Source organism: Monodon monoceros, unplaced genomic scaffold (genome assembly GCF_005190385.1).
Source record: "Monodon monoceros isolate NGI ecotype Baffin Bay Population unplaced genomic scaffold, NGI_Narwhal_1 Super_Scaffold_13, whole genome shotgun sequence".
Lineage (NCBI taxonomy): Eukaryota > Metazoa > Chordata > Mammalia > Artiodactyla > Monodontidae > Monodon > Monodon monoceros.
In genome coordinates, this window is record NW_021703769.1 from 45,862,400 (window position 1) to 45,886,139 (window position 23,740).

Sequence of the window (23,740 nt, forward strand, 5' to 3'; positions counted from 1 at the left end):
TTTCACTCAAGAGTTTTAATGCATGCATAAGTTAGATTTATTATTTTAATATTTTTTTACTCTATATGTCATATCTCTAAAGAGGAGGAGACTGACTATTAATCTCAAAATGTCAACGTAGGGATTTGCCTGTGAGCATCTTGTGTTGGCATCATGCTTTGTGGGTCACCAAGCCTTCTAGGTGCTCTGTCCCCTTTCAGTCACCAAGCGACTCCAGACAGCGGCACTTAGTTTACAGTGACCACTGAGGGGAGAGATGGTACCTTTCGTGCATGGCTGCCAAATCCTGTTTTATAGGCGGGATGATCTTTCACAACAACAGCAGGTTCATCAAGGAGCAAACTATAATGTGTAAATGTCGGCCAGCCTCACCTCTGACCGACACACCAGGGTTGACAGTCACTCCCAGGGGCTGCCGGGCTCATGCCAGTGCAGGTGTGCATCCCTGGGGATGTGAGGGCTTCTGCACTGGCCTCCTCGATTTGGGCGGACTTCCTCACACAGGTGAGGGCTCCTGCCCACACCCTGGCAGGTGGCAGCCCCTGCAGGGCACTCACAGGGCTCTGGTCCCATTCTGGAGGAAGCCCCCCACTTCTTCCCGCTGGCCTCCCCCTCTGGAAGTGCCCTCCCCCATTAGGCCACTGACTGCAGCTTCGGCTGGCCTGGCCTGGGGACCTCCAGGAGTGGATAGCTTGGTGCCTACCTTCCCCCCAACCCCCAAGGAGCTAGCCCATCTCTGCTCTATCGGCTGTGACGGATGCACAAGAAAAACCAAGGAGGCCAACTGAGCCAGGCTACCTGAGGGGAGGCAACATCGACCTCTGCAGACAATGAGTTTTGAGCCTCATTCGTGGAAAGAACCCTTGATTTGAGAAACTGGGATGGCTCACAGAAAAGAAAGAAGAAAGCCTTCCCCAACTTGCACTCCCCTGACACTTTTTAACATCGGGATTTGGGGCTTGGCTTCATGTAGACTGAAACAGTCCCTTTCGTTACAAAAAAGACAGGGGTACCCAGCGGGCCTGAAGGAGAGCGATGCAAGGTTTATGGACTGGTTGAAGGAACCACATTTCTAGATGATCTGCATCCACTGGGTTTTTTTCAGAAACATTATCAGGGACCTTTAAATGTTACACGCTTGCATCACGGGTCCCTTTTTGCGTGCGCGTGTTATTTTACACTTAGAGGGGCTGGGCTAGTTATTCTGATCTTAAGCCTGGCACAGGGGGCCTGGTGACCCTTTCACCTCAGGGGCCAGTCCTTCCAGGGACATTCAATAGGTGACAAGCCTTCCAGAGCCCTGCGCCTGGGACGAATCAAGAAACCCGGGGGCCGGTGATAGCGCACACGCCAAGCAGGGGCTTGAAATCGGGAGACGAAGAGCCTTACCTGCTGATGCAGTAGAAAGCAATGAGCCGGAATAAATCCGCAAAACTGATTCCTGAGCCTTCCAGGGAAAAGGCTGGAAAAGAGAGAGTTTGGAAACCAGCTGAGTGTCCCTGAGCGCATCCTGGGAAAGGAAAGGCCCTCGGTGCTGGATGTTGCCTGCTGCGAGGGCAGGAGCATCTCTGTGCTCCCTGACCGACTCTCGCACGGCTGACAGGAACCAGCTGTGCGGCCGCCAGACACAGGCCAGGGGAGGGGCTGGGGGCCTAGAAGTCTGGCCCCTGACTCATTGGAGCACGTGCTCCAGTGCCTGGTAAACAGACCAGCGCGGACTCAAATGACACAGCTAAAGTTTGGGATGCAAAGCTGGGCAGGGTCCAGGGGCCAGACTGGCAGGAGTGAGAGGCCTTCAGGAGACAGGGCTTGGGGGACGCCAAGGCCCCACCGGCCCTTGACCCTCCCGGGCTGGACCTCCTGGGTCACAATCCTCTTTGCCAAAATGGGCCACTTCTGGTACAGACACGAGGCAGAGAAGGAGCTCGAGGCTTGGAGGATAACACGGGGTTCTCATAAATCAGCTTTGAGTTCAACTCTGTAGGCAAGATTCTAAAATTCATTTATTTAGCCCCTACCCACTCCCACCACCACCACCAAGCGTGCAAGCATGCAAGAAATATTCTGTCAAGTCGGTGTGCCATTTCATACATCTTCTAGTTGCTGGAACAGAGAGTGGCTTGACTTCAAAAATTCATGTATTTGCCAACCACTCGTCACTCCCTCTTTGCTGAAATCCCACCCCTGCAGCCATTCTTCCAGCAACATTCCAAAGAGCCTCAGCTGTGTGAAGATTTCCTCATTTCCTCAATCAGACGAGTTTCTCTCCCTTCCATAGCCTCATTTATTTTGCTTATTACTTGCTTACATTGTATTATTTCACTTACTATTTCTGTAGCACCCAAAACACATCTATACCTCCACACATATACCATGAGCGACAGACAGACAGACACAGAAACAGAAACACACACACATGTGCACCACAGTTTCGTGAGTTAAGTAAAAGGGAATGGACTTGGGGTAGGTTAACCTGTCTGAGCCTCGGTTTTCTCATCTGTAAAACGGACAATAACTGTACTTCCCTTGTCTCCCAGAAGGATAGTAGTGGGAAGTGCAATTTTTTAACAAATGTAGTAACTTAGGGTCTTCCCTGGTGGTCCAGTGGGTAAGACTCCACGTTCCCAATGCAGAGGTCCCAGGTTCAATCCCTGGTCAGGAAATTAGATCCCGCACACATGCCGCAACTAAGAGTCCGCATACCGCAACTAAGGAGCCGGCGCAACCAAATAAGTAAACAAATGAACATTAAAAACAAATGGAGTAACATGTGAAAGAAACCTACACAGATATGAGGTGGTACTTATTATGAAACACACTGTCCAGATGTTATGATAAAATATCTATGTTTTTAAAGCCAGCCCTTCCTCTCTCGGTGCACCTCAATTTGCAGAGAAGGTAGACCCTGGCCGGGAAGGGGCCATCCTGGTGGGACTGAGGCCTTGTGGTAATCAGTTATAGGCAGGTTAATTCTTTGCTCAGACTAGCTCTTTCAGCCACTTTAAGTCACCTGGAGAGGACTAGGGAAGTGATAAAAGTCTTTACAAAATAGGGAGGAAATTGTTCAGCCACGGAGGGACCTCAGGTGAACAAGTAAAGTTTAAAGTACAAACACTAATTGTACTTATTGCAGGAGGGGAAGGAGGGATTTGCAGGCTAACTTATCATGGTTAACTTTGGCTGTTAGAAGGTATTTAAAAACCACTTAGAGGACTTCCTTGGTGGTGCAGTGGTTAAGAATCCTCCTGCCAATGCAGGGAACATGGGTCCGGGAAGATCCCACATGCCACGGAGCCACTAAGCCCGTGCGCCACAACTACTGAACCTGCACCCTAGAGCCCGTGAGCAACAACTACTGAGTCCATGTGCCACAACTAACTGAAGCCCGCGTGCCTAGTGCCCGTGCTCTGCAACAAGAGAAGCCACCACAATGAGAAGCCCGCGCACCGCAACGAAGAGTAGGCCCTGCTCGCCGCAACTAGAGAAAGCCTGCACGCAGCAACAAAGACGCGACGCAGCCAAAAGTAAACATATAATTAAAAAAAGAAAAACAACCACTTAGATATATCACTTCTTGGCTAGCTGAGCTTCAAAAGCCAACTCAGAATCACCTTTCTTCATTTAATATTTAATTCATTGCCTTTCAGATGGTGGGTTTGAAATCTACCTTCTGATTCCCTCCTAATGTAAATAAACCGGCGGATCATTAGCCAGGTTCAGTTACTGCTCAGATGACTTTGCACGTGGAAGCTTTTCCCTGAAGCCAGGGACCTTGGGAGAGGCCTGGAGGGAAAACATCATGGGACCTGAGGCCAGTCATACATCACAGAGAGGCTGCTCCAGAAACACCTCCTCCAGACCCAGTTAATGACTCTTGGGCTCAGCAAGACTATGAACTCTGGGCTGAGTGGAAGCCAGTATCTGCCCTGAAATTGGTCTCAGGACCTTCGGCTCCTTCCAAGGCAGGGACTGAGGCTCGCTCATGTTATAACAAGAACCTGGTCTCCGTCATCTTCTTGGATAGTTGACCAGCACCCAAACTCGCCTTCACACCTCAGCTTGCTCACCTGTGGCTCAGTGAAGCCTCCCCCTTGGGGGTGTAGGTCCATCTTCTGATTGCTGCTGGGAGCCTGTCAGGACATCAGGACTGTTTGTTCCCTTTCCCATTGAAAACTTGGCCTTCCAAGATTTCAGATTTCCAATGACCATGGTTCAGCAGAAAGAAACTGACACTCCTGACCACTATCCCTCCAACACTTCAGCCAGTCCATTTTTTCCAAAGGGCTAGATTCTGCCTACGATCAGCTGCCTTTGATAGCACACTGAACAGTGACGGCCTAGAGGAAACATCTCCCCTCCAGGACTATTCACAGAGCTGTGCAGACACACTCTTTGGAGTGAGAGCCCATAAAAAGGCTCAGCGGTGCAGCCCACCCTGCAGCTTAGTCATCAGCAAACCTGGGGACCGCGCCCTGCATAACTGGGAAGAGGGCGAGGAAACCAGCCTCTGTTAGGCCCCTGCTGTATGCCAGGCAGTAGAAGGCGAACCTTGCACACAAGTCGTTTAACTGAACTGTTAACACTGTACAGATGTCGCTATACAGATAAGAAAACCGAGGCTCCTAGGGTAGGTTACCTGCCCAGTCATCCTGGGGACAAGCGATTAGCGCTGGGACACAGACCCACGTCTGTTCGTCTCAAAGTGCAGGCTCTCTCCTCTTCTACTGGCTCAAAGACCCCAGGCCCCCGTGTCACCGGGACCTAACCACCCGATGACCACTTACTGTATGTGCTTTCCTTTATGGCAAATTCCTTGAGTGGGGCTCCAAATTCACAGGGCAGGCGAAGGGAGAGGACTTTCTTCTGCATTTTGGTGGATTTACGAACCAGGAAGATCTAGGGCAGGGAAAAAAAAATTCAGGCTTAGGAAACATCTCAAAGGCTGGGACCTGGGCATGTGATAACCTGCACACCCAGCATCCATGAGTGGAGCCCATCTTGTAGCCGAACTACACGGCTTAAGGCAGAACACTACTGCCATGGAAAGGGGTGATGAGCAGGCAGGCCACAGATGCCCTTCTTGGGTAACTGGCCTCAGGAGAACCCCACTTTCCCTTTGCCAGAACCTTCTCCATGAGGCTAAGTCTGCAAAAGCATTTTCAGTCTGGTGACTGCTTTACAGCTCACGGTACATATTCTCTAGCCTGTGTCTGATAAAGGCATCCCGGCTGACGAACCCTAAATTTCTAGACACAGGTAACATGGCTAAGCCAGAGGTGGTGAATTACAAGTTCTTTGGCTAATTTGGCTTATGGGTGTATTTAAGATAGAAATCTGAACTTGCTGCCAACAGTGAAAAAGCACGAGGTTTTTTGTTTTTCACATTAAAATCCGAATGTCTAGCTTCTCTCGGAGAATGGGATGATAAGGCAAGACCAGGCATGGCCACATCCGCTGGAGCTGAAAATGGCAACTTCCCTTGTGAGACAGGTAGCTGGGCTCTGAGGTTCGCCACAGCCAACACTGAGGTGGCAGTCCTAACTTTACTCCTGACTCGCTTCACTTTGTGACAGCTCCCTCCAGTTCCAAATAATGTCTTTAGATATATGTTTTTTTGTTGTTTTTTTTTTGTTTTTTTTTTGCGGTACATGGGCCTCTCACCGTTGTGGCCTCTCCCATTGCGGAGCACAGGCTCCGGACACGCAGGCTCAGCGGCCATGGCTCACGGGCCCAGCCGCTCCGCGGCATGTGGGATCTTCCCGGACCGGGGCACGAACCCGCGTCCCCTGCATCGGCAGGCAGACTCCCAACCACTGCGCCACCAGGGAAGCCCTAGATGTATGTTTAAACCCACCCAACCCCCGGTGCTGATCTCAGGAGACCATCCTAGCCTCTGTCACTGCAGAGGTGAGTATGCCGTGTACTGCTCTGTGCAGGCCATGCACTGCACAACTCCAGGGGGCGCCACCTATTTAGACAACAAATCAAATGGCACTCCTTGGAGTTTGCAGTGTGGTGATCCGCTGCGTCCTTGTTCCTTCCTGGGGTACATGAGCCTTCTGCAAGGATCCCATCCTGTCCTGTTTCTTTACCTACGTCTCTTTCCTCTGCATTTGGATACCTACTCTCTCCTGCTTTTCTAAAGCCTTTTAGTTTTTCCACCTAATCTTCATTTCTTTCTCGATGTCCAGTCAGTAGCTCCTAAGATGATTTTTGGGGGAGGAGGGGTAATGGGAATTGGGTATCTGGTAAGGAGACAGGAAGATCTTAAGTTCCCTCTTTTTTCCCAGCACCCATAGGGAGGTAGCCAAAAAATTTGCCAGCTCTGGGAGCCAATGGCTCTGGGTCACCCTGAAGCTTAAGCAGGTGTTTCCTCAGTGCTATCGGGTTGAGTAAAAGCCCCAAAGTACTGGTGGGAGGTAGCTGCTGGTAGGTGGAAAGAAGTATCGCTCCCTTAGGGAGGTGGGATCTCCTTGAGCCTTAGGGTCAGGGAGGGCACAGCCTCTAAGCTGTATCTCCTGAACGTCTGAAACCTTAGGTCAACAGTTGGTAAAGCATGGCCTACAGACCAAATCCATTCTGCTGCTTGCTTTCACAAACACAGTGTTATTGACATACAGCCTTGCTTCTTGGTTTACATACTGTCTATGGCTATGGCTGCCCTACGATGGCAGAGTCAAGTGGCTGTGACGGAGACTGTATGGGCTACAAAGCCCCAAATAGTGACACTCCGACTCTTTATAGAAACAGTTTGCCGGCCACTGCCTTAGGCTGTAGATGAATCAGGGATGGTGGCAGCCCAAGGACCAGATGCCACCAGAGCTGCTCTTTCAAATCTCTCTCCTTCACACACCTGCCCTTCCTTCTCTTCAGCAGCCTCACTTCTCCTGGTGAATCGTGGCCTCTCCCATCCTCACCCCACCCTCGGCCTGCCCCATCCCGTCAGGCAGGTCCTGCCCAGGGCTCAGATAGGTGGAGAACCTTCTGCCTGACTCGTTCCCCATCAGGTCTCAGCAGGAATGGACGTGCCTGACTCCAGGAGCGGGGACAGGCAGGGAGGGGAACTGTTGCCTAGCAACATGGCAACCTCCCTCTTTAGAATTTTTTGCAGAAATACAGGAGCAGACAACTCAGCCTGAAAAAAGTGGGGGCCTCACAGAAGGGGGTCCTGATCATATAGACCAAAACCAAGGGCAACAACCCGGCACGCTGGCCAAGGAATTCTCTGCAGAGATGATCGAATACTGTGCTTGTCACCCTGAGTGTGTTCCAACAGAGGACTTAGTCCTGTCTGCTTCTGTCAGATGAGAAACAAAGACTCACTTACAAGTCAAAAAGTGATCACTGACAAGCTCTGGCTGATAGAAACTTAAACGTTTATTTTTGTGCCCAACTGTTACAACATTCTTCAGCCAGCTACTGAAGGAATTTTCTCCTTGCCTCTCCATCTATTTCTTAGTTTCTATCTCTTGTTATGTGTTGTTTCCAGTATTATTTTATCTGTGATTTACTGTATTTATCCTTGTTTTGGAAGTAGACATTGTACACAAGCGCTGTCCAGTAGAACTTTCTATGATGGTGGAAATGCTCACTACTTTGCGCTATCCATCCAATATGGTAGCCACCAACCCCTGGGACTAGGGAGCCCTTAAAATGTGGCTAATGCCACAGAGGAACCGAATTTTTTATTCTATTTTATTTTATTAATGTAATTTAAATAGCTACATGAGGCAAGCGGCTACCATGACAGACAGCACAGGAAATACCTACCCATCACTGAATAACATTTTCTGAGAAACTTCTCTAGCGTCATGGAGTGGGCTTGAGTAAGATGAGACTGGTCTTGGGTAGGGGGGAGCTGAAAAAACCCAACTGGACTTTGATTTGTCCCTGAGACAATCCAAGGAGAGGAGGATCACATTGACAGCCAGAGCAGACAAGACTGTGGACATGGAACTTTTGAAGATTGGGTCCCATGTTGGATAGGTGGGCCCTGGCAGGGTTCCCAGGTTCATGCTGAAAGGAAAGCCACAGGGGTGGTTTTCCTTTCAGCACAACCAGACTCATCACAACCAGACCCACAACCAGACTCATCCCCAACGTCATATCTCCAGAAGGCAGGCCCAGGGCCTCCAGCCAACGGCCCCTCCTCAGGACCCCGGTGCCCAGTTACCCTGCAGACCTGGGTACACATGGTCACCGGGCAGAGGAAGGCAGAAAGACAAATAACGAAGGGCTCTGTTCCTGGGAGCTGCCTCCAGAACTTCTCTGCGGTGTAACGAGGTACACACTGGGAACTGTGCTCCCTGCAGGCTGGGAAGAGCTCTCTGGAAGTCCATGTCTTTCTCTTTAAGGAAGCGGCAGCCCTGCCCACCTCCACCTGCTTTCCCGCTTCTGAGTCTTACCCCCGGAGGCTGTGCCCGTAGGACTCCTGCCGCCTCGTCTTCGCTCAGACCCAGCTGCAGCCATATGGGGTGGGTGTGCAGGAGCCGGTCCAAGATGCTGAGCCTGTTGGACAGGCTGTCGTAGCCAGAGTCCCGGGGACAGGTCTTCACATCCTTTTCCTCGGAGTAGCCATCGTCCTTGTGTCTCACCATGCTAGGAGAGAGAATTGGCAGGGGTCAAACGGCTGCGGCACAATCCCCCACACAAGGACAGCATCTCTCGGTCTCCTTGATGGGGCTGTCCTGTCATCACCACCTCCTTTGCCTTCCCCTCCAGACTGAAAGCTTTCCGGGGGCAGACACCAAGTTCTAGTTCACTCTTTATCTCTAACGTTACAGACAGTACTCAACAACACTCAACACACCCAACCTTCTACTTCTAACCCAGTTTTCACAAGGTTCTAAACATCCTAAATGCTGTTTACTCTGTCTTCTGCCATAGAACATTTCTTACTTTGAGCCAAACACGCTAAATTCCGTATGGTAACCGTGAAATCAAGAGCATGACCAGGCAAGCGCTAAAAGCAAAGACAAACACTCACACTCACGCACACTCATTTTGTACCCAAAGAACTGCATTTCATTTCTTTCCAGGCACTTTCATTTTCCTTACTATATTATTTCCAATAGAAAACCACAGTTGAATGGTGTGTTTGTGCTATTCATAAAATCATATGAACATTATTCATAATTACCATACATAAAGTGGAAACATCCCAAATCTCCATCAACTAAAGGATGGATAAATAAAATGTGGTATATCCATACAATGGAATTTGATTCAGCCATTATAGTCATTCATTCTTTTTATGAATGAGGCACGGGTCCATGCTACGAAATGAATAAACCTTGAAGACCCCACGCTAAGTGAAAGAAGCCCGACAAAATAGTGTACTGATTCTACTTATATGAAATATCTGGATTAGGGAAAAACACAGGGACAGAAAGATTAGTGGCTGCTGGGGGATGGGGAGTGGCGTGGGGTATCTCATGACTGCTCATGGGAGTGGAGGTTCTTTCGAGGTAACGAAACTGCTCTGGAATGAAGTGGGCTCATGGCTGTACAACTTCGTGAAATACTGAAAACCACAGAACTGCATGGCATGTGATGAAACCTCAAAAAAAAAAAGAAAAACAATTGGACTTCCCCGGTGGTGCAGTGGTTAAGAATCCGCCTGCCAATGCAGGGGACACGGGTTCGAGCCCTGGTCCGGGAAGATCCCACATGCCACGGAGCAGCTTAAGCCCGTGCGCCACAACTACTGAGCCTGCGCTCTAGAGCCCGCGAGCCACAACTACTGAAGCCCGCGTGCCTAGAGCCCGTGCTCCGCCACAAGAGAAGCCACCGCAATGAGAAGCCCGTGCACCGCGGCGAAGAGTAGCCCCCGCTCGCCACAACTAGAGAAAGGCCACGTGCAGCAACAAAGACCCAATGCAGCCAAAACTAAATAAATTTATAAAAAAAGGTACCATACTGCTGTCTGTCATCTCCCTTGTCACCCAACCCTAACCCTGCTATTGAGTATTTAATCCCCATTCTACAAACGAGGAAACTGAGCCCCAAGAAGCTCCTGAGCTGTCCAGAGTAATAAACAACCATGAAATGGCAGAGGTAGAGGTTCCAGAGGTCTGGTGTTCCTCCAACTTGGCAAGTAACAGGTGAGATCGTGAACACGGGAAGGCTTGTATCATGTGGTGCCTACTGTTGGCCCAACCTTTATAAATATTTTCTCATCTCTTCCTCACGGTAGCCCTGAAAGGAGGGGCCAGGATCCCAGTTTTCAAAAAGAGGAGCAGAGGAGGCTCTTTCCTTCCTTGAGGAGCCTGCCCAAGGGCAGGCCTCTGTCAAGAGAGGGTGGAGACCCCTGCCCAAGGCTGCTTAAGCTCTGGGGTGTCTTCCCCTCTACCACGCTCAGACCTCTCCATGAGCTGGTCATCAACATGGCCCTGGAACAGCCAGTGGGACCGCCAGGCCTGACCATCCATGTCTGCACAGCCGAGTTCAGGTGGGGTACACACCATCTTCAAATGTCTGCACCCAAAGAGACCCAAATGTATGGCCTGGAGGAAGGCTTTAACAGTGAGGAAGACAGGTGGTGGGTCTGAATGAAGGGGAGGGAGGGAAAGGAAGTGTGTCACCCCCACGTGGACCACTCCACCCCTAAGAGGAAGCCCACCTAAGTGAACATTTGGGGGCATGCAGGCTCAGAAACAGCCCCCCACGATAACAGCACGAGGGCCGCCAGAGACCCCCCCTCCCCACACCCTCTCCATCACCTCTTGACTCGCTCCAGATCTAAAGAATCTCGTGTTCCCATTCAAGATTTACATTTCCTCTGCTCTCAGATATGTGAGTGTTTTTCTTTACCGCTGCTGCAGTTTTCCCGATGGGACCATCTGTGCCCAGAGAGGGCAGTTCCTCATTCTGGAAATACCATTCCAGGGCCTCCAGGTATTTTGAAGTGAATCTTTGCAGCTCTAGGAACAAACTCTTCAAAATGAAGCTGGTGTTAAAATTCCTTTCCCATGAGGTAAGGCAGGCAACTTTATGGCAGTGATTTTCACCCCTGGCTGCCCATGAAAATCACCTGGGGAGTTTAAATTTTTGTGATGGCTAGACTGCACCCCCATATCCAATAAATCAGACACTTTGGGGCAGAACGCAGACATCAGAATGGTTTAGGTTCCCCAGGGTACAGCCAAATTTACAACCATTGCTTTGCGTCAGCACTTGAGCCTGGGTGAGAAATCTCCTGGGGAGTGTGAAGCCACACTTCCTGGTTTCAGCCCCCGATATTCCGATTGTGCAGGTCCGGAGTAGGCCTAGGATTCTGCATTTGTAGCAGGATCTGGGGTAACGCTGATGCTGCCAGTCCCAGAACCTGAGGAGCACGTGCTTGAGACCTAAGAGCAAAATATGCACTTGAACTCAGACCCAATTAGATTTTTTTTTTTTTTTGGAGGGGAGGGGAGACAGGTAACAAGCCATTGAAAGAGTTCTGGGAACTCTAATAAAGATATATTTCAGGCCTGTCATCTCAAGTTGGCGATATTTTACCAAGACCAAATTCTACCACCTGTGACACGGCAATCCTGACACTCACGTGCTGAGAGTTGACACTTCTTCCTTCCTTAGAAGGGCCCATCCTGCTCATCCAGTTGTTAAGAAGCTATACAGCAGAAACTAACACAACACTGTAAAGCAATTATACTCCAATAAAGATGTTAAAAAAAAAAAGAAAAGAAATATAAGAGTGAGAGAGATCCACCCCCCCCCCCAAAAAAAAGAAGCTATAAAGACGTTGTTCTGACAACAGACCTCACCTTTAAAAACCACGGCCCAGGGCGTCCCTGGTGGCGCAGTGGTTGGGAATCCGCCTGCCGATGCAGGGGACACGGGTTCGTGCCCCGGTCCGGGAAGATCCCACATGCCGCGGAGCGGCTGGGCCCGTGAGCCATGGCCGCTGGGCCTACGCGTTCGGAGCCTGTGCTCCGCAACGGGAGAGGCCACAACAGTGAGAGGTCCGCGTACCACAAAAGAAAAAAATATAAAAACCACGGCCCAGACAGGAAGGTGGTGAATAAGATTCATGGGGCCTCATAAAGGAGCAACCATAAATTAGACCTTGTCTTTGCAAATGACTAAGCTCACGCTTGTCCTGCTTATGGGGACAAGCCTTGGAAAAGAACTAATGAGGGAAATACTAAAACTGTAGTGGATGCTGTTGGCGCCCTGCCCGCCTAGACCGCCTTTACCGACCAGGCATCCATGCCCCTGCTGCTATGAGTGGGACGCGTCTGGGGTGCTAGTCCCACTTCAGAGCTCCCTGAGGGGTCAGGCAGAGGCGACACCCCTGCTGACCCCACATCTTTGCCTGGCTTCCGCCCCATCCCATCCTATAAGCCCTGTCTCTGGCTCTGTTTCTAGAGAATCCAACCCAAGAAAGAACCTGATGAGATGAATAGAACCATGATTTCTAAGACAGATGTCTGGATGCAGATGTGAGGGTGGGCAAAGGATGAGTGGCTTATAAAAGATAAACCACCAAGTAGGAGACTCAGGAGATGGTCACAGTGGGAAGACTGGCGCCTGAGACCTGGCCAGCTCCCTTTTTAAGCTTTGTCTGAAAGTGGCAAATAACATCTCATGAATGGATGCTAATGAAAGACTTAGGAAACAGAACGTTCAGAGCCTTAAAATGTCTTCCCATGGATTCCTTATCCTGAAGAGGAGAAGATGCCCTGACAATGGAGGAACCTGGGAGACATCTCCCTGACCAAGCGATCAGGGTCAACATCTCCAGCACCTGACATGGTGCCTCTGACCTCTGATGCTCTGAGATTATAACACCACCAAGTCCTCCTGCCCCCAAATGTATTTAACCTGAATCCACGTGGGAGGAAACAGACAAATCCAAATTCAGGGACTTCTGCAAAACCACTGGCCTGACCTCTTCAAAATGTCAGTGTGGTGAAAGATTATTTAAAGAAAAGAAACTGTGGGTTATTGTAGATAAAAGGAGACTAAACAGATGTGATAACCATGTTGAGTGCACAGAATTGATCACACACGGCCTCGGAATAAAAAGCAGCTATGGGGTTTCCCGGGTGGCGCAGTGGTTGAGAGTCCGCCTGCCGATGCAGGGGACATGGGTTCGTGCCCTGGTCTGGGAAGATCCCACGTGCCGCGGAGCGGCTGGGCCCATGAGCCATGGCCGCTGAGCCTGCGCGTCCGGAGCCTGTGCTCCGCAACGGGAGAGGCCACAGCAGTGAGAGGCCCGCGTACCGCAAAAAAAAAAAAAAGCAGCTATAAAGAACAACTGGGAATATCTGAAAAGGGTAGATATTAGATAACATTTTATTGATATTTAATCTCCTGACTGTGCTAGCTTTATTATGGTTATGTAGGAAAATGTTCTTGTTCTTAAAAGATGCATGAGATGCATACTGAAAAATTTAGAGGCAAAGTGTGAAAATGTTAGAAATTAAGTACCAAATGATCAGCCCCTCATGCCTTTCCACCCCCTCAAAAAAAGGGAAAAATACAGAGGTAAGGAAAATGTGGTAACATTTCAACAACTGGTGAGTATGGGTGAATAGTACCCTTCTTGCTGCTTTTCTGCAACTTGAAATTTCTTAAAATAATAGGTTGGGGGAAATGGGATGGGAAAATATACAGCATCTCACTGGGCTTTTATGAGCATAGGATTCATTTATTTATTCAACTATTACTACTATTTCCAAGTGTCTAGGCCCACTTTCATGGGGAGATGAAGCTCAATTATGGATTCAGTGAGACCCGCACCCACATGTGAAAATACTGGGCAAAGCACAGAATGCCCCACAAACCTAAGGTGCCTCCAGGGGCAGAGAGAAAAGCACTGGAAAACTCAGACAGTATGTGCTCCCATTCCAACCAACCCGGGCCTCAAGGGCTCTACGGCAGATGGGTGGCAATTACACCCGCTCTGGCAGGGGCAGGGCTCTCTAACATTCTGGTCACACTCAATTTAAGACTCTTCAGAGTGTGGGATGTGAGTGGCCTTTCCACTTGGCTGTATTCCCGTCATTCCCGGCACCAGGCGTTGGTAGCCTAGGCAGGTGCAAGAAAAAGTGATGGCAGCCCGCACATCCTAATGCAGGACGGGCAGAAAGACCTGATCACAGAATCAGATTCAGCTCAGAGAAACCACAAACTTGCAGCAGTGTTCCCAAGGGATGCTTTCTTGTCCTCCTAATCCAGAACCCCAGAGGATGGCACAGTTCATTGAGGCAGCTTCTAAGGTCCAGGGCCTAAACCAAAGTATATTCAGAAAGGCTCCCTTGTCCCTCCCAACACACCACTCCCTCTCCCCAGCTCCAGCCCAAACAACACATTACTTTACAGTTAAGTCTTTTTTTTTTCAAATAAAGACAGGCAATTAAGAAAGCAATACATAAAATACGGGAAACTTTGACGTGAAGTTGTTTCAGTGCAGTCGATACCCTCGACAACCTTCTGTATACAAGAATCCTAGCTCAGCTGTCGAATAGCCGAAATGAACTTTAAGGGAACTAGATACAAGGCAAAATGCCCAATTGTGACTCTCAACAAGGGTGGCACACGTCCATCTGGCGAATGGGTCTCAGCACGAGTGCAGTGCTCTGGAGGGCTCTGTCCTCAGTCAGGACGTGGGGACAAAACAAGTATACAGAAAAAAACAGAAAGCCCTCCAAACCTTTCCTATGTGCATTAGAAACACATCATGAAGCTGAACAATTACGTTTTTTAAATGGATAATTTATATCAACACCTACGATAACATGTACTTGATTATTTTTTAAGGACAAAAGCTATTTCAATTAAATATTTTAAATGTGCTAAGACTTTTCCTTTCTAGAGCAGAGTGTTATATCCCAGTTCAATGAAAAAAGAGACAGGTTTAGTCAATTAACAGCTTGAGAAAACCTCTCGTAGAATGAATGGCAAGTGCTCTGAGGAATTATATCTATATAATTATATGATATATATATATAAGATGGGCTCCCAAACCAGATTCCATGGCTCCCTGGCTCGCTGTGTGTTTGCATGGAGGAGAGCAATGCACCTTTGCACAAACCCTATCCCATCTACCTCGGAATTCGCTACCTTTGCAATCTCCTTCATGGAAAAGCCGTCCTTATATTTTAACTAGGTTTTCTGCTTTGCCTCTACTAACAGAACTAGTGGGCCCTGTAAGTTGAGTCATGTGGAGACATGTGGATGACTAAGTCTGCAGGATTATTTGGAGGAAGGATTATCACAACCCCCTAAAGTACACCTTGGCTTTCAGCCTTTGTCTCCTTCTTCCCTACTCCTCGATTCCTTGCCCCACGCACCACCCTTGATCTCCTCTATCAGGCTTTACAAAAGGCAGTTCTCTTCGTGGAAGCAGTACCCTGCCCGCTGTGCCTGCTCTTTTCAGGCCAATCCTGGCTTTGGATGTGGGGCTGAGTAATTTACAAGGGCTCCCTCGTGGGATCTGAAGGGGTGAGAGACAGGCTCTATCTGGGTCTTACCTCCCAGGCCCTACCTGGATTTCCAGCAAAGATAACTTTCAGGGAAGACAGAGCTCTTCCTGCAGCCCAAGGGCTGGTTCCCTGAAGGTCACCAGTGGACCTTCCAGACCTTTAAGAAAACTAACCGTTTTTCCTTACTTACACTGTAAAGGCCTAATAAACAGTCAGAGGATGAATCAAGAGAAACAGATGGGGCTCATTATTATCAATAAGATGCTAACGTCGTCATTAAAACAAAACAACAACAAACAAGAGAAGAGCCCAAGGTTCCAAGTTGCTTTTGCCTAGGGCTTAATTATGCCTTAAGATTCATCTCATGGCCTATTTGCCTGACATAAAGAGCTGCAGTCCTGTTACAAAGCGAAGAACTCAAAACCAAAACGAAATCCTACCTGGTAGGATAGAATAGATTAATTTAGATATTCTATAACTTTTCAGTGGTTTATTAAAAGTTGACAGTAATTCCCAAAGAGTGCTGGATACACTAAGGTAGTTCATGGAAGCACAATTTTTATTTCAATGTCCAGTATTTAATATAATAGTTACATGTATTTAGTGTAATTCCCAATTATGGTGGGGATATTTACATTTCCCCCCATTTTTTATTGTGGAAAAATACACATGACATAAAACTTACTATCCTAACCATTTTTAAGTGGTATTAAATACATTCATATTGTTGTACAACCATCAGTACTGTTCAAAAAGAAACAACAGGTCCCAAATGGAGTCACTTGTGCTGAGCTCATCAAAACTTACTACCTAACCTAAGTATGGTTTCAACCTTCCCCAGGAATGTGACCTTTAACCAGCCAGCTTGAAATTTCCTTGCAAGCACTAATAAGATATTCAGCCTGAGAGACCCCTTCCTTTCCCTTAGGAGGGTGACCTTGCCAAAAACAACGAATTCTTTGCTAATAATTTCACGTTTCCATTTCCTCTCTACCTTAAAAAACCTTTCCTTTTCTGCAGCTCTAGGGAGTTCCTTTCTCCTGGCTAGATGGGATGCCTCCTGATTTGAGAATCGTCCAATAAAGCCATTCATGTTCAGAACTGTTTTCCTCTTGCAAATCTGAAGCTCTATACCTGTTAAACAGTAACTCACATTCCTCCCTTCTCCCTAGTCCCTGGAAACCACCCTCTACTTTCTGTCCCTATGAATTTCACGACTCTAAATACCTCATATAGGGACCTCCCTAGTGGCGCAATGGTTAAGAATCCGCCTGCCAATGCAGGGGACACGGGTTCAAGCCCTGGTCCGGGAGGATCCCGTGTGCCACGGAGCAGCTGAGCTCGTGCGCCACAACTACTGAGCCTGAGCTCTAAGTAGAATCACGTGGCACTTGTCTTTTTATGACTGACTTATTAAATTTATTTCAAAATAAATGTAACAAGTGAGTCAATTTAAAGAAAAACATGAGGTAAATGAAGAGTAAAGATGGTACATGAACAAGTGAAAAATCATGGCACAATCAATGAAGCTTGGGCCGAGACAGTTCAAATGAGAAGAGAATATTTTTCCCATATTCATCTTCACAAACCCTTCTCTTAGTTTCAAGGGGGAAGGTCATCCTGAGAAAAGCATCTATTTGCCCCTGCTCAGCCCCCTCCTTGCTCACGTTCAAGCTGTTCTTGAGTGTCCATAACTGACTCCAACCCGCCTGTCAAAACCAGGCTCAAATCCTGTCCCCAGCGCCCCCCCACCCCGCCCCGGGCCCCTGCAGCTGCGCTGAATTCCTTCACCCACTGTTTATATGCCTCCGGGGCGCTCACTCCATTTTACTCTGTATCACACGTATCTCTTTCTAGCCTTACTTCATCCCTTGGCCATACTCAGGCCTAACCCTGGGCAGGCGTGGAATAAATGCCTGCTCTGGGCATGACAGGGATGGGGTAGGAGGTTGATTCCTTGTGACGGAGAAAGGGGAGAAGCTCAGTGGGCAAAGAGAAGTGGGGGACCCTGGGTCTCCATAGCTTCTGCCTGGGTCCCCACTGCACATCCTCTGACTCAGGCCTGTCCTCAGCCAGGCCCCGACAATAGAATCTGGCCACTGGTTCCTGTCTCAGGAGACAAAGGGTTCTTTTCTCTGTGTTTACCAGGAAATGGGTGGGGAGGGGAAGCAGATACACCACCCCAAAATACGCCACTTTGGCAAGTGGATTGTTTCAAGTTGAAGACTCAGGCCAGCTGACTCAGAGAGAGCCACCTTCCCCTTAACTGCTTGAAAGAACTCGGATAGAGGCCTGGCCAGGAAGAGAGCTACTGGCAAAGGTGACCTTCCATAACAGAAAGACTTCTCTGCATCGCAGACACCTGTGTACCAACACCTGCTCCTCTCACCTTCCTGTGAACTGTCTTCTCCTCTTTGAAGGAGATCCTGAGCCCTTTCTTAGCTCAGGATGGCACAGAAGCCTTGTTTGCTGACCGTCTTTGGGTTTCACGCCTTTAGGGCCCCGTTACGTACAAAATTTGTTTTTCTCCTGTTAAGGTCTTATGTCAATTTAATTACTAGATCAATATAGAAGCTAGAGGGTAGAAAGGAAAGTTTTCCTCCCCTACAGTGGCAAAAATCACCATAGCCAGCAAAAGCCCCCTGGCCTCTGGCCATCTCAGGGTCTGGGGCGAGAAAAGAAGCAGTCCAAATCCTTCCAGGGCAACAAATCCAAACTTTTAGCGGCTCTGTCCTCACTGCTCGTGTGTTTCCCTCATGGACACCCCCTCCAGCCTCCCATTGAGCAACAAGGGGTAGACTTTGAGCGTAAAAGTCATTGCTGAGTTTTGGTCTAGAATTGTTCTTCCACGCCTGCCAGACAAAGGGCATTGGTGCTAAGCTCTCCAATCAAGGCCCCCCAATACAGAATGCCTTCCCCACCACTGGGGATGAGACTTAGAATTCCAACCAAAGTGGCCGGATGTGGCCCAGCTGGTTGAGCACAGGAGGCATCGGGAGATCCTCCTGGCAGGAAAGCTACCTTTGGTGAAGGAAAGGAAAAACCCAAAGTGGGAACCTCACACACACACCTCCTGGGGATGTACCATTCATTTATCAATGGATTCTCATTTACTCAGAATCAAACCCACCCACTTCCCACACATGTGAACGAGGCAATATCAAGATGCAATGTTTTGGAAGGCACGTGGACCCCGATCCTAGGGTCCGCTAAGCCTCAGGATCCTCAGTGGTTTTGGGGGAAGAGCATTTGTAGTCAGACCTGGATCAAAGCCTCAGTTGACTCTTTCTAACTGTGAGGCTTGGGCCCATTGCTGCCTGTCCTCCAGCCTCAGTTGCCCTGTCTCTAGAGACGGATTCTTGTTGAAAAAAGGAATCTGTTACTAAAACAAACAAAATCCGAAAAGAGCTGAGTAGAAGAGCCTGGAGCATCTTGAGAGGTACGAGTAGATTCTGTTCAGTAGTTTCCAGGATGTCTCTTATTCTCTCCTAATTTTTAGAAATTCAGAAAAAGAAACAAGGCAATGTCTTTTCACTCTAGACTATTCAAATACTATTCTACAGGGAATTCTGTGGCGGCCCAGTGGTTAGGACTCTGCGCTTCTACAGCAGGGGGCCCGGGTTCCGTCCCTGGTCAGGGAACTAAGATCCCGCAAGCCACGTGGTACGGCCAAAAAAAAAAAAAAAAAAAAAAAATGTGAGCCTTCTTGAGGATGGCTCCTGGCAGGTGCCTCTAGCTGGGGTGTTCTCCGTCCATCATCAGGGTCGAGTCCCAACCTGGACTCTGGTGCTTGCCATCCTCAACCTCCAGATGGAAAAAAGTAAGGATGGAAAGCTACTTCTCCTGATGTTTCTGTGTCGGAATTTCCAGGCATATCCTCCTTCTCGGGGAGCCTCCCTTCCTCATTCTGCCCGTGTTGAGCCTTCAGCTGCCCCCCAGCCTAACAGAACCTCTTCACATGATGTCACCTCAACCAGCTGCAATGGCAAGGAAGATGCACCTGGACACGGCCCTCCAGAGGGCTCAGCCTTCCAGCTACAAGAGGCCAGTGCAGAGTTGTCTTCAGAATTAAGGACCAGACAGAAGTCGGAGCCCTGCGTCCACCCTGGCCTTGCTCTTGGAGCAGTAGATCCTTGCCGATGTATCAAAAGGAATCCAAACACACCCCAAATACCAAGAAGTGGCTAAGATGCCAGGCTTGGTGGGAGATGAATCAGGACATCAATAGGTTCTAGAAAAATGTTAGTAGAAAAAGACTCCTCTGTAGAGAGACAGAGAAAACAACAGCTCATCCCAAACAGATCCATCTAATAAAAATTTCTGGCAAAAGGACCAGTTCCAAATTTTTTTTTTTTTTTTTTTTTTTTTTTGCGGTACTCGGGCCTCTCACTGTTGTGACCTCTCCCGTTGCAGAGCACAGGTTTTATTTATTTAGTTTATTGCCTTCTTTGAGGTCAAAACGCTAGAAATTGATAGAACTGGGCCCAGTCCTGACTTGTGCAGTTTCCCTATACCACGAAAATGGATATTTTCATTCCTCAAGGCCTTTTTGTACCCTTAAACTCTGCAAGGAAAAAGATGAACAGATTTTGGGTCACGGGCTTTATTCCTCAAGGGCTGCTGCTTTCTGGGGGAGGAGGCCTCAACTTCCTCAAAGAGATTTCTAAAAGCACGTGGTAGGAGGATTTTTGTGAAAAGGCTTCATCTACTGAGGACCAGTTGGAGAGAACAGCACAGAAAAGGGAACATTTCCCCTTCGGGGAGGAGGCCCTGCCATTTTCACGAGAGGAGAAGGATTTGGTGACTTTTTTTGCTTATGAACTTCCTGCCGTCATCTCTCCAGTGAGAGATGAAAAGGGCAGATATGGGCCAGAGCTGGCAGGGGCCTTCACTCGTTCCTGTAAAACTAAGAAAGGAACAAAGAACCTGTTGTCCTGGGAACGCTTGGAGCTGAAAGCAGGAGCCGGGGCCAGGCCGGCTGGGTCTCGCCCGCTGACCCTGGAGCCCAGGCTGCGGCCAGTGCGGGGTTTCACGGAAAGGCAGCTCTCCTTTGGGTCACACCGCTGTTGTCTCCGAGCTGAACTAAATCACCACTGCATCTAACCGAGCAGATGTTTTACGGCAGAGTCAACTGCCAATGTAGCAGCCAGCCAGGGTCTGTAAAGGCCGAGATGGATCCAACTCCAAAGGATGCCACTGTCAAAATTGTGTGCCCAAGTGCAGTGTGGGCAGGGATGCCAGTCCCCCGACAAAGATGGAATCAACTTCTAGGGCACACTGTGCATTTCCAGGATGATCCAAAACGCCCTCGTAAGTCAGCGAAAATCATGCATGATCTGCCACTTGGATGCACAGAAAACACTGGCAGGATACGCACCCAGGCAAAGAAATAAAATAGCCAACAAGCAATCAGAAGTGGCTCTATCTCAGGCGGTGGTTCATGGTAATACTTATTTTTATTTTTTGCACTGTGCTTTCCCCACAATGTACATGTTCTACTTTGCTAATCAAAAAAGAAATCGTTATACACACTACTATATGTAAAATAGATAACTAATAAGGACCTACTGTATAGCACAGGGAACTCTTCTCAACACTATGTAATGACCTATATGGGAAAAGAATTTTAAAAAGAGTGGATATATGTATAATTGATTCACTTTGCTGTATAGCAGAAACTAACATAACATTTAAAATCAACTATACTCCAAAAAAAATTTTTTTAAAAAAAGAAATCTTACATGTTCTTTTTAAAAACCTTCCCCAATATCTCCAATCAAGACGGGCAAAACAGCTGTTTGGGGAACTTGTACTTACACTTGCTCACCTCATTCTTTAAGGCTGAGTCTCATCTTTCCTAAAACCACCTCCTACCTGGAATTACCTGCATTGTCTCCGAGGTCCCCAGGACATCTGGCATAGTCCCCTATTACGTCCTCATTCCATTATTCGATACTTGTTTACAATCCTTTCTCCCTTAGGTTGGGTAACTCTTCAGGCTCCCCTGAAGAGTTATAGGTATTTTAGCAAATAGCACCCACTCAAGAAATATTTTCTGTAAATTGAACTTAATTGTTGCTACATTGGTAACAGTGTGAGCAAGGAGTTGGTCAATCCTCATAGAATTCCTTGACACACTGTTCCAGACACTCGTGGTGCCTTGAAATCAGGAAACACCTTAAGGAACTGGGGGGCAAATTGATCAAGCTAGTCACAGCAGAATATCCTCGGGACTTCCCTGGTGGCCCAGTGGTAAAGAATCCTCCTTCCAATGCAGGGTATGCAGGTTCGATCCGTGGTCACGGAACTAAGATCCCACATGCCGCAGGGCAATTAAGCCCGCGCACCACAACTACTGAGCTCACCGCCTCAACTACAGAGCCCACGTGCCACAACTAGAGAGAAGCCCATGCACCGCAACAAAAGATCCCACATGCGTCATCGAAAAATCTGCGTGCCACAACTAAGACCCAACACAGCCAGATAAATAAATAAAATATTTTTTTAAAAAAAGAATATCCTCGATGAGCGTGATAGGTAAATGTCTTACTGCAAAACGGTTACTGCTAATTATGAACAGAGCTATGTCCCTCCAAAGCACCCCACCTGTCCTGCTTCCATTGAAGGCAAGAGGGGCTGTGTCTATGGTGTCCCTTGGGGTGTTCCAGACAAATGGAGTTTCAACTGTTTTCAACCCAAGCAAAGAGCTTCTCTATCCTGTTTGCCATCAGATATTCTTTGAGAGAGAATGTGAACAGGCAAGCACTGACAAATTAGAATTAGTGGAAATGTGCATTAACAATTCTTAGCAATAGATCATGTGTAAGACAAAGCCATAAACTTTGATAACAGCAAACACTTTTTAGAAGGGACCTAAGATACTGAAAGATACACCTAATATTCTGTAGCAAATGATCATTGAAAGCTTCCTGTGTCTGCTGCAGGAAGCAAACCAACCTTTTTGACAGGTGTGGCTGGTTCTAGGCGTGGCCTGCCCTCAGATGCCACAGCATCTGAACGAATGGCCTGAGGTACAGGCAGGTTTCCAGATATGGCAAAAGAGGAAAATATTTGTTCTTCTGGCTAACGCTGCACACAACACAGACACTATGCAAGGAGACAAAATGCAAAGCGAGTTTTGCCTCCAATGACTTGAACTTGCTTCCAAATGACCTCATGAATACATTCTCCAAGATCTTCAGAAGAGCAGAAGTAGCCATAAATCAGAGAAGAATAGTCACTCTGTATGTGACGTTTCAAGAGAAAAAAAATGGAAAGGAATAATATGAAGTCACATTAAATTCTGTGTTTGAAGTTACCGACGTTGAGGACATGTATTTATTAAATATGGGAAACTGTACTGGAGGCAGATGTATTCTGAGTTTAAAAGAAGAATTTAAACGCCCATAGTAGCTGTATCAGATTTGGGCACATTCAGTTCTTAGTTATGATGCAGCCAATGGCCTTGGTCAAATGAATTCACGCGATGCTAAATATTTCTGCATATAAGTACTGAGCAAAGTAAAGGAGAAGAAGCTAAGAGATGGAGAGAATTTTGTTGGCAGTTCTTTTCTGCTGCAAGTTTATGATCTAAGATGCATAAGCAGAAATAGAAATAATAAAAGGTACATATTTTTTCTCATTATTTCTGGATTATTGTCTCTTTTCATCCCCTCCCCCAAATAATCCTTTCCATAACTTCACAGGTTTCATAAATATCACCCAATGAATTGGCTGTCAGCTCAGAACTCCCCAGGGCTTTAGCCTTGAATCTAGACATATGAAAACGGTAAAAGGATGCTCTGTTAAAACTGGAGAGTCAGGGCTCCCCTGGTGGTGCAGTGGTTAAGAATCTGCCTGCCAGGGCAGGGGACATGGGTTCGAGCCCTGGTTCGGGAAGATCCCACATGCCGCGGAGCAACTAAACCTGTGCGCCACAACTACTGAGCCCATGTGTCATAACTACTGAGCCCGCATGCCTAGAGCCCGTGCTCCTCAACAACAGAGGCCAACTCAATGAGAAGACCACGCACCACAACAAACAGTAGCCCCTGCTAGCCGCAACTAGAGAAAGTCCGTGCGCAGCAACGAAGACCCAACGCAGCCAGAAATAAAATAAAAAACAAAACAAAACAGAAAAACTGGAGAGTCCCTAATTCCTGACTCCCAGAGCATTGAGATAAGCACTGAGTCACAACATACAGGTAATCACACCTGCGTTCATCCGTCATGGTTTCAGAAGCTCTACACCCACACATCCATCCAAATGGCTAGATTGAAAAAGTAGCCGATAGCAAGTATAGATG

The 23,740-nt window shown here is 48.0% G+C and overlaps 1 protein-coding gene across 3 annotated transcripts in view; it reads right to left on the bottom strand.

Annotated features, from left to right (window-relative positions):
- The window catches only part of RIN2 (Ras and Rab interactor 2), a 221,964-nt gene that overhangs the window by 32,818 nt on the left and 165,406 nt on the right, over nt 1-23,740 (bottom strand). For all 3 annotated transcript variants that reach the window (XM_029219461.1, XM_029219462.1, XM_029219463.1), the window contains 3 exons: nt 8,406-8,598; nt 4,785-4,896; nt 1,390-1,462 (listed from right to left, as the gene is read on the bottom strand). In XM_029219461.1, the coding sequence (XP_029075294.1) occupies nt 1,390-1,462; nt 4,785-4,896; nt 8,406-8,598 (378 nt within the window). The remainder of the gene's footprint in view (nt 1-1,389; nt 1,463-4,784; nt 4,897-8,405; nt 8,599-23,740) is intronic.